The sequence below is a fragment of the Trachurus trachurus genome, assembly GCF_905171665.1.
Source record: "Trachurus trachurus genome assembly, chromosome: 12".
NCBI lineage: Eukaryota > Metazoa > Chordata > Actinopteri > Carangiformes > Carangidae > Trachurus > Trachurus trachurus.
In genome coordinates this window covers 11,582,946-11,594,975 of record NC_139908.1, presented here as the reverse complement: position 1 = coordinate 11,594,975, position 12,030 = coordinate 11,582,946, and the positions used below count along the sequence as shown (strand labels likewise).

At 41.3% G+C, this 12,030-nt stretch overlaps 1 protein-coding gene across 1 annotated transcript in view; it reads right to left on the bottom strand.

Moving 5' to 3' along the window:
- The window catches only part of hcn1 (hyperpolarization activated cyclic nucleotide-gated potassium channel 1), a gene marked incomplete at its 3' end in the record, with an annotated part of 61,928 nt that overhangs the window by 32,732 nt on the left and 17,166 nt on the right, over positions 1–12,030 (bottom strand). The window contains exon 3 of the mRNA XM_083984190.1: positions 2,214–2,375. Within this exon, the coding sequence (XP_083840316.1) occupies positions 2,214–2,375 (162 nt within the window). The remainder of the gene's footprint in view (positions 1–2,213; positions 2,376–12,030) is intronic.

Genomic DNA, 12,030 nt, shown 5'->3' with positions numbered 1-12,030 from the left:
TGACTTCAGTTTATTTAACTTTACCCAACTTCAATTAATTTAACTCAGTTTTCTATTTTCTCATGAAACTCATAAAAAGATGTTGAACAAACAATTTACCCCAAGTTGAGTTAACTCACTTTTTCAAAGCGGCAGGGGAACTGTCTGATTAGGCTTTGTCTTTGTAGGTTGGCAGAGCAATAATGTATCTGAAACAACATCCCTGATGAAATGTGCCTGCATCTCTTATTTATAGACAGACTCTCGCTCCAAATTAGATACTATATCAAAACACAACACCAGGAGAATACAGCGCCAGGCCAGTACACACCACTAGCTACCTGTCAACTCACTCAGTGGCTCCTGCTTTTCATCTGGAGATCCCATTTTTCTTTTGAAAGATAGTCATTATAACTTCAGAGGGTTTTTTTTTTTATTATTGTGCGGTATGTTTTTCACACTACAGTCCAGTTAACTGTGTCAAATCGCACCTTTTACCCACAAGACTCACAGTTAAAGCAATACTTACCTTTCTGGAACTTTTGCACATTTCTTTGTCTAAGTTAAAATGCTATTAATAATCTGATGATACATTAAAATGTAAGAGAAACCCAACAGGGTTAAAAACTCATCATTTTTTCATTCTCATATAATTCTGAGAAAAGTCTGACCAATAATATTATTCGGTCCGATTAATAAGATTTGAAGAGCGACCGAACCTACTTAATATGTAATCACTTTGTGCACCCCTCTCCTCCTCTCCCCCCTCCCGACCAGGAAGAACGCTTATTGACAGAGCAGTAGCAGGACACAGAGCAGAGGAGACTAGAGTCACAACACACTAGAAAGAAGGTTTTTGGAAATAAATAGTTTTTTAAAAGACCAATAACTGCAGCCGCAGCTGGTCGCGGAGTTTCATGTCTGATATTGTAACTTTGATAGTGATCAGCCCTGAGTGATACGTAAACACAGGAAGTCACATGTGTCTATAAAGCATCCAGTGCTAACGGCTAGGGGGCTAGGCTACTGTTAGCTCTGTGCTAACGGCTAGGCTACTGTTAGCTCTGTGAGTTCTCAGCGGTCCGGACCCGGTTGAAGTCCGGACCGGCGCGGCTCGACTCGGCTCGGTCTGGATTTATTTTCGGCCTGAACCAGAGCATCAGGTGGCGCTGGTCCGGCCGCCAGCCCGGCTCGTTGAGAACTGTAATCTGTAACAATCACTTCCCCTGCGTCTCCAGTAGCAGTAGGCTAACAACAGTTTATTATAAAACTCATCAGTCATCATCACCGAGTCCGTTTATACGGTGTAAAACTCTGTGTTGTGTTTGTTTGTGTTTTTCCCGTTTCACTCGCGTTCCTGTTCTGTTTACCGTTGCCATGCCAACGCATGCAGCAGGGAGGGAGGGGGCTCGTGGAGATGCGGCAGGAGCGAGAGGTGGGAGGGACTTGTGAGGGAGGTGGAGCTGTTGATTTTCAAATGTTTGTGCTGTGCTGAGTGAAATGCCAGATCGGTAAGTATTGCTTTAAGTGCCTCTTCTGGTGTCTAACAAGGCCAACTGTGCTCTAACCAAAGCAGAAGAGGAGAGAGTAACAGTCTGATCTGGTTGAAGACTGGTTAAACAATCCACACAAGTTTTCAACAACGAAGCTGACACATTGCTCTAAAATTGTCCAGTCCAAGTTTTTGACCATTGTCTTAACAATCACTAACTTATCTGAAACTGTTTTTTTAGGCTGAGGTTGATCCAATGACAACACACATGCACAGAGTAACCTAAGTACCTGACCATTCACTAAGCCCCACCCACACACAGTGACTGTCAAATAGTGTCTCTTGTAACATTCATTAAAAATTAGTGATTGTATATCTTCCTCAGCATACTGTGCTATAATATCAGCACTAACTCCTACACTACAAGAACAAATATAAGAAAGAGAAGGAGGATGCTGACATTTTACTGTCATCATCATAGATTTAACCTCAGTGTTTTGTTTTTTTTGTTTGTTTTTACAAAAACTCATGATGTGCATTTTTAATACCTGCTTTTATTTTAATATATTTAAGAATCAACTGGACTTGGCATTTTCAAACAACCAGGAAAAAGGTGGGTAGCAGCTTAGTGAATGGTCATGTGACAAACGGCTGTGCTCAGTGGCTCTGACACACAGAGACAGTTTCTCTGCTACGAAATGCCAAAAATAACAAACAAAAGAGAAGAGTGTGTAATACTTACAACCATACCGTTTAGCGACACCCAGCAGTCAGGAGGGAAGTCTTGGAGGAGAGGCACCAGGTACTGGAGACAGCCATCCCAGTGACACAGAAGTAGCATCATCCCTATCAAATTAAATATTCTTACCACTGCACTAGCCAGGTCATAGGTCATATGGAAGATCTGCCAAAGAGAAACAGAGAGAGAGAGAGAATACAGTTAGATCAATGAATTTCAGTGTGGAATTATACAAGCTTGAGCAGTCAACACAGATGCAGAGAATTTAAACCTGTTATTGTCTTTCAGATTCCTAACGATCATATACAAAAAATCCAAAGTGCAAAGTCACCTTTGAAGTAGAGACATGGTGCGTATGTTTGGCCACCAGAGAATTTGATTGTTGTCAGTGTTTGTGTGTGTGTGTGTGTGTGTGTGTTGCAGTCGCAGATGTTGAGCTGCTCATAATTCAACATGGCTGCTCTCCAAAACAAACAGACCAGTGCAGGAAATGCATGCAGACAGAATGAGCTGAATGAAATGTTTAGGCACGAAGGCGTGCAGGGGCAGAAATGCCATCAGCCGGGGCAACTGTTAACTGCTGCTGTGGCTATTAAATCAGAGCAGGAAGTTTCAGAATAGAAAGTCATCAGCGGGGTGAGTAACCACATCTGCAATGAGAAGCGGTTTCATTTACTTTGGATCTGGGCGAAGAGAATTGACTCACGGCCGGTTGGCTGGGGCACTAATTCAGACCCTCTCATTAGCATGTGAAACCCATTACTTCTTTCCAGGTTAGTTATTCCACAATCATCCTCACACCGAAGCTCAATTTCTCCTCCTAAAAAGAAAAGTTAAATGTGGTATAAAAAAAAAAAGATTGGTGGGTTTTGCATAATAAACCTGTCCCATTCACCAATTTGTTGAATGACAGATTTCAGGTAATTATCTATTTTTAAGTTGATGACTTTCCATCCCCCATAAACTGCCCATTCTGCTTCTCACATGTGTAATGACTGGAGTTCATCACTACAGTGCATAAGAGAAAATTACCTTTTTGTCTCTTTTGTCTTCTACACTCATGATGACAGTTTACAGAGTTTCCAAGTTGAAAATTATAAATGATTAAAATCTGCAAACAAGTAATAGATTAAAATGATGACAGGGAAGTGATTTAAGTAATTTAACATGTTTGTTTGTGTAGTACATGAAATTGGAACCTATTAAAATCTGTGAAATGTTACGTTGAAAATTTTACTCTATAATTCCCTATCCAGTCTAAAGTTTGACATCATTTGCCCTTTATTCTCCTCTTCCTTCTGGCTCATATACCTGAGAATCTGGAAGAAATCCTGACCCATTTTTACCAGCTTGCAAAAGCCACTCACTTCCTCATCTCATACAGTTCAACCTCTCCAGAAAGGAGACACAGCTCGAGTACCGACGTCATGTATTTTGCCATAATTCTGAACCAGTTTCACCGTGTACTGTGTATATATTAAAAATCTAACATTACAACCAAACCCCAGGTGTTTTAAAAGCTCTTTGAATTCACGTCCCCCCACCGTGGCCCATTGTGGCTGTCCTCTAACCTTTCTGCACAAAGGACAGTGTCCACACACAAAACAGAGAAGAGAACAAGAGGCTGAGCTGATGCTCAGATCCCTCTATGGTTCAACTCATCCACAGGGAGATACAGTGCACTGCCCTGAAAGGCTAAAATTAGCCACTAGCTTACAGGATGGCTGTCTCAATGCACCCAGTATCTCTTCTCCTGCCTACATCTTTATTCTTAATTTAGAAGAACTTTCTCTCCCTCCATGTGTGTGTGCGTGTGTGTGTGTGTATCTCCACATTCATCACAGTCTGGTGACATGATGGGAAAGAACACCAGACACAGGACAAGACGGACAGACAGAGAATGGGAGAGACAAAATACAAAGATAGAAAGAAGAGAGACATGAAGGTAACTAATAAAGGTATATATTCCTGGTGGATTACAATAGCAGTGGAAAACAGGAAGTCGCACTTTAGTCCCCCATTGAATTGCAAATGACTCACACCAGGCAGAAATAGAAAAGGGTCGACTGCTCGTCTGCATTTTCCTCCTTTAACTAATGCATCGGAAAAACAAAACAAAAACAACAACAAAAGAGGCTCAAGGAGAAAAATAAATTGGGGATCAGGTTTTGGGGGACAGCGAGTGTGTGTGTGAAGGTTGCAGGGAGGATTTTGCTAATTCCCAGGGATCATTTCACTTTGCTGGGAGGCCGGCATGAACTTTGGGTCACGCTGAGTCACTGAGGCCGGAGAGGAATGATGCAGAAACTCATTAACACGATGCAGGGTTTGTTTGGGTTTGTATTTCAGTTTGAAAAGTCTGCTAGTGGCAGCAGGTAGCCACAAGGTAGGGCTATTATTAGAGTCCTTAATAATAGAAGCTCCGGGTGTAGATCACTGGGCTGGTCTGGTCAGAGGATTATACAGGATAACCTTCATGGTGATGTAGGAATGTATTAGGATGAATTTTCAGCGAGGGGTTTCAGTTGTTGCCATTGCTCTATTATAACTACAACTATATTTTCATATACTGTAGCAAACTCACTGTATTTGTAATAATATACATATTTTAATATATTAATACAACCTCTCTCCTTCCTATGCAAATAAACAAGTCAATTTTCTCTAGTGGGAAGCAGGCTCTGCTTTGTCATGTTCAGGATGATTGTGACAGTCTTGTTCCACAACTTGCGAACATGCTCATACTGGATCATCACTCAGCAACTTTCTGTGACAGAGTGTTAATGAGTTGCATCGAGGCCACGGAGAGGGAGACAGCTGTGCAGGGAATCAAACCAAGACCGAAAAAAAAAAAAAGCAGCAACGCACCAACAATGTTGGCTGTTCACTGTATAGTACAAGAAACTGGTCAGTGAGAGATTGAAGAGGCATCAGCAACAAAACCCATGAGCAACAACGAGCATAAAGGCTGTTTCATTGATATTTTAATAAGTGAGGAGGTGTTTTTTTTGTTAATCAAGAATGGGAGCTTCTGATTGGCTGCCTGTTGTGCATTCTGACTTTGTTTTTGTTTGCAAAGCTGGTGTGCAAAAGCAGCATTAGTATAAGCTGTGTGTGAAGTGCACTGTGTGCTGCCATGCAAGACCCTGTCTGTGTTTATTGTGTTCTATGGTCTGTTGCGTTATCGTGCTCTTCCTTCGTCAATGTATTGACTTGATTTTGTGACTGTGACCATCTGTTTGTGTTGCTCCAAATGGTGGCCTGTCCACTGAATGCAAAATATCTACTCACTGCAGTGTTTCCTGCATTTGCATGACTGTGCCCGTGTGTGTCGGGTTGAAAGGGGCCACGTAAAAAAAATTGTTGAATCACCTGTTCGCATTACAAGCGCACAAGAGAGCAGGGCAGCGACAGTAGGTGGACATTTCAGAACATTGTCCCCAAATGTTAAACACAAACAAAGCAATCACAAAGGCTCTGTATTCCCAAGATCCTGTAGTCGTGCACAAACTGCACGACTACAGGAAATAGGTGGCACTGACAGAGAGCCAAAAGCACAGCCAATACTCTCAGCTGGCAATGGCAAAATATAGGCTTAGAATTAAGTGCATCAAGCTTAAATTTGACCGGGGGCAAGGGCAGAGGTCAGCATAATCCTCTAATACAGAAGAGACGAATAGCCAAGATGTGATGTGATAGCGACACAAGGTCACACGCTGGTTGTGTCCAGCCAGCACGCCGCTCATTCACATTTGGCCCTTCACCATCCATTCACCACCGCAGTATGGTCGAGCAGAGCAGATGAGGGTATGTGGATGTAAAAACCAAGAAGGTGAATAAGCTTCAAGACATCCAAGAGCAAAAGTGATGAAATGTCAATCAGTGAGTTATTGTATTGTGATAATCACAGGTGCGATTCAACACGTGTTTAATTTCCATTTAAAAGGCGTTCACACCGCGGCAGTCTGTCAGGTTGATGTGTTTACTGTAGGCTGACATTTTGAATCTGATGTGCAGTGAAAAGAGCACGCAGGAGAATTACTCATCGTCAAGCTGTGGGCCTTGGACACGCAATTACAAAGTGTTCTTTATGCATCTTCAAATTGGACATGAGTGACCTCTGTTTGAGGTTAGTGAGGATTAGCGAGGGACTAATTTGAGGGGATTAAATCCACCACTGGCTATTACATTGAAGGATGACAAAACTGCTTCCAGGAAAATCTGGAATTCTCCCGCTTAACATCGTCTTGTAAATCTCCTTTTGGATCTCTCTTGGTTTTGCTTAATCACAAAATTACAGTTGAACTTGGATTTGAAAAATCATATTATCATGTAATGGGAATTCACCGGGATTTAGCAAGTCTCGTGTTCTCTCTTCCCGTGTGTCTCCTCTGGAATAAAGCTGCTGACCATTTAGAATAAAAGCAAACCAAAGCCCTCCTGGAGACAATGTATGTCTGAGCCGAAAGAGGAATTTTCATGTACATTTTTTCCAATGCTGCTCCCCACCCCTCCCAAAAGAAAAGCAGCTTCCTGGAAGTAATTACAAATCACATCACTGTTATGCTCTATGTGTAATCATGTTGATATATGTATAGTTCGGCAATAAATAAACATAAATAGACTTGGCATTATGTCAGAGCTTCAGGCAGCATAGTAGTGTATGCTCTCTGAAGCTAATCAGTCTGTAAATCTGGGTGCAACACAGACAAGAATAGACTAGACTGCACAAGAAGAGCAGTGTCATATATGTAACATGCCAAAGCTGTGCAAAAAGAAAAAAAAGAAAGAAAAACCTGCAGGACAATAGTTTCTCTGCATCAATAGACTGTGACTCTGTGGTGCAGAGGCAGTGCATTTAGGTAATGAGGCCCAGCAGTAATTTGTAGTCAGAGACTTAATTAAAAGGCAGGTGGAGATCGATGGGATCTTTACACGGGCACAAAACAATTAGTGATCAATTAATGTAACAGAAGACACTTTAAAGGGAAGATCATTATTTCTTTGCTACATGAATCTCTGACTCACACACCCGGCAAAGCATGACATCATGGATCAAGTACTAGTGAGTACTTGAAGTAGAACATAAAAGCACATTAGCATTAGTAGTGAAAGAATGGTATATTGTAAAATTGTCCTATTATTATTATTATTATTATTATTATTATTATTATTATTATTATTATTATTATTATTATTATTATTATTATTATTATTATTATTATTATTATTATTATTATTATTATTATTATATGTTGGAGCTCATCATCACTACTTTAAATCTGCATTTTAACATTGCTTTATATTTTAGAAACTGTGTTTTCTATGAAAAAATAGTATAGAAGTATTTGCTACTTTTCACCACTAGGCAAGTAGCCTAACTGACCTTTAAACTATCAGTGAGAGGACAACAGATGATAATAGAAGAACAGCAGGCTCAGTCCATTTCTGTAATGATACATACAAATCATTTTTTAACATACTGCTTCACCTTGTTTGTTCAGCCACCATCAACCTGACCGCATTCTGCAGCTATATAACCTTTATACATCTGACAAACAGGTTACCCACGGTAAATATTTGTATCACTGAGGAGGGTCTTAAATATCATGTTCAGCACTAATGAGCCACAAAGAACACACTGCAGTAGGCTAATACCCACACTTTGCAGGCATTGGCTGCTAGTAATAATTTTCCCTCTTGTTTTTATTTCATACAACCACTTGGATATAAATTTTGCAACACGTTTAATCTTCAAATTTTTTGTATGCAGCCTCTTGGCAGCAGTCGATGCCTCATGAAGCACAACTGCTAACACTTAGGGCTCAAAGATAAGTGTTTGCGTGCAGGATAAAAAAAGACGTTAGGTGTTATAGAATGTGTTGTAATGCTGTTTTTCCTCTGGATTAGCCCATAGCAACCATTAATCAATGCATTCCTTTAATTGGATGAGTCATCCCATGGTAATACGTCAGTCACAAGTTTAGAAGAAAGACTCTTTCTGCCTGGGTAGCTCTTCCCTACGGGAGCACCGCTGTTCAACTGCTCTGTTTTCCATCATTTTTGAGTCCGTCAGCATTATTCTTCTCTTATTCTTCCGCTAAGCACATCACACTATAGCTACCGTGAGCCGAGCTGCCTTGCCCGCTGTCTCACCCGCTCTGCGTCTATTTTGGTCGTGTGAGCGTGATAACCTCGACACTTCTGTTCTGCCTTAATCTGTGCTCTACCATTCAGAGCTGCATTGGCAAGAGGCAGAGGCAGCATCCTCTGGGGCAGAAGCCCGCACAGCCACAGGGGTCACGTTTATGATGTGCTCTGCATGGAAGTCATTTGTGGATTTTGTGGGGAGGCTCCCGTTAAGACTGAAATATAAAAAGCCCTGTACCTCTTCTGTCAGCGCATCAATACATCGTGACCCACACAGTCTGCCAAGCCTCCTCTTTGTCCCTACAGTATGTGGACATTATCATTCACAGAGCCTGTGGGGATTAATGTATGCAGTTAATTTATGCGCGTTCTTCTAGAAATTTTCTGTCGCGCCTTATATGAGGGTCTATATGCAGGGAAAAAGCTCGTAGCATCCGGTGAACAAGTCAATGTATTTATGGATGAGGAGGAGGTTGAATGCTCTATTGATTTGTACCTGTAACCTGACCCATTGTAACAAAATAACAACATGGGCTCAGCTCTAAAGAAAACACGCACACAATGACTGACATCTCCAAACATAGGCAGTATCACACAACAGCACCTGTGCCACTCGTCAACGCTGTAAGAAAAAATCGCAGGGAAAACAAGTGAACACGGACATATTGTTCAAAAACATGCCAGTGGGCTCAACTTTTTTTCCCATGTGACCTATTTTCCCACCAATTGTCTGGTTATGCAAGTTCTGTTTCAGCGCGACAGTTTGACAACATCATTCTGGGAATTAAATCAGCGTCCTCACTCACTCACTCAGTCAGTCAGCCTGTGACGGAGGAGAGAAGGAAAGAGAGAAAGAACAGAGATAACAGGGAGATATCAGAGAGGCATGCGACATCTGTCCAGGAACTAGGATAAATATGACACCTCATGGATTAGTAAGCAGGTCAGTCAGCAAGGATCACACAGTAATATTGTTGAAATATGTTTGATCTCAGTCATAGCAGGTTTTTTCTGCAGGTTGTACGGATATATTTTGATGTGTTTTACATTTGCACTACAGTATTTAACATGCTCTAAATTTGAAATGGCCAACATCACATTTTATTTCTTTAGACTCTCTACAGTCCACAAGTGTAAAATGATGCTGCATTGGGGGAGAAGCATTTCTTTAAAGGCCTAGTTTGTAATTTACCCAATTTGTTTAGCTTAATTTAGCATAGCATAAAGACTGGGGACAGAGGGAAACAGCGGCCCTGTATCAGTCTGAAGTACCAAAATAAGTGCACCAGGACACCTAGAGTTGACCTTTTGTTGCTGAGAAACCACCACTTGCAGTTTTAAGTTTCTGTTTGTGTTAAACAGAGCTAAGCTTGCTGCTTCACCCTGCCTCCAGGCTTTATGTTAAGCTAAGCTAATCAACTCTGAGCGCTGCATTGTAAACACACATTTGTAAGCGTGGTATCAATCTTCTTAGCTCACCCTCAACTATAGGAGATGAATATATTTTCCTAAATGTCAAATGATTTATTTGATGTTAAATCAAAGGAATATCAAGTTTCCTACATACAAACCAAACTGTTTTAAATTGTTCATTTCATGTTCGAGTACAAGAAGTGCAAGTATCAGAATTTAAATGTTTGTAGGCCACATCTTGTTGGCATTTATTATCTCATTTATTTTCCGTGCACACACAAGATATTTGAAGGAGGTAGGCCAGTGTGCTGACAGGTAAAAAGACAAGAAAGGAAAGAGAGAAGCAGAGAGAGGAGAAAAATCAAAAATGAGCAAAAAAAAGTAATTTTTTCCACATGCCATGGAGGAGTGAAGGAGTGAAGGAGAAGAGGACTGTGTGTGTTGCAGTCCGAGTTGTGGTTGTGCTAAGAAGGCAGTCGGGGGAAGATTAGTGCCCATGTGAGAGCAGGAAGGATTTGACTGGATTGCACAGGGTGACCTGCTGTGCTCATGTAAACATCAGCAAGATGGACCCTTCCAACAACAGTTTAGCACAAGGACACGCCCTCCCCAATGTCCCCGGGTGGGTGGAGACGGCCTCGCGCTGTGATTTTAGACTACACTCGAAGCTGCTATCGATCGAGATGCTCAAACACGGTGTACGATATCTCTAATAGTGGCCGTGTCTCCAAGAGAGTAGAAAGAGGATACGCATTAACAGTAAGAGTGCAACAACAGTAAATACACAGCACCGTGAAAGTTATATGGTGTGATCGGTCACATGATCCACAGTGCAGCAAGTGCACATCATCTAATCTCACATACCTCTTACTGTGATGGCTGTAGCATCATGACGACGCCTGATAATGCTTCATAATCTAATCTATACTGTAGTCACACCATAGCAATAATAGTCCAATGCTATAATGATGCTCCTGTGTAAGACAATATTTAAACTGTTGCAGCCCAGCTGTTGCCATGACAGATGGATGAAGGGTGCTTCACTAAATCCATCCACCACGACATTAACTCTTGGGGAAGTGAAAGCAGAAATGCTTCGCTAGTTACTAATTAATTAATTTGCACAAGGCATCATTACAGGATGTCTTCCATGAGTAGCATTGCCCCCCAACCCCACCCTCAATCCCCCTTCTCTAAATAACCAAGGGATCATTATGTGCTTCATGGAGAATCAATCAGCCACGTTTGTGAGGATGGGAGGATTAGTCAAGTGAACAGTCCATTGACAGAAAATCTATCAGCAACTATTTTTGTAATCAATTCATCATTTAAGTATTTTTTTCAAGCAAAAATGCCAAAACATTGAATGGCTCCAGCGTCTAAAATCGTTCTCTATTATAGCAAATTAGCGACATCTTTGGGTTTTAGACCTTAAGCATAAACAAGACACGTGCAGACGTCTCCTTTGACTCTGACAAACTGGAATGTGTCTTTTTTCTACTGCTGTTTTTATTGACTAAATGATTAAACCAGAAATCTAATGCCAGATAAATAAGTAATGAGAATAAGCATTAGTTAGTCTATAAGAGCTTTTCCTAGCTAATGACCACAGATGAATGTTTCCTACGGTGCGACCACCCTCTCCCCAACGACCCCCCGGCAGAACCTCTGCTCGCACACAGCAACCACCAACAACAGCCCCGTGAACAAAAATAACCGAGATTAGCTTAATCTCCACACTTATCACTTTAGTCCCCTCCTAAGACTATATCTGTCATCTGTCTGCTTACTGTACTGTGCACACTATGCAGAGGGAGACTTGTGTTCACGGGGGGAGGGTGGGGGGGGATACCCCATAGCGATGGACAGGAGATCAAAGCCGCCTCCACTGACTCTTGGAAACTCTGGAGGGGGTTAAAACAAATTACCAAGGAAATACTGTTGTTAAGTATCAAAATGTGACATGAGCTGCAAAACAAAATTATGCTTAAAAAAAAAAAAGCAGCAGATGTTGGAAGGAAGAGCAGATGTTTATTTAGTTTGACTGCTGTGGGGCTGCTGAAACAGTTATACCCCAGGCTCAGTAACTGAAGATGACAGTGGTTTCAAGGCGCTGCACGTATCACTTACTGCTCTAATTCAGTAATTCATCAAATCATCATATTATCAAACCTGCTTCCTTTAATCTTTCAGAGAAAAAAAAAACCTACTGTTTTATAATTATATAACAGATTCAGCCTCCTCTGTGGACAAACAG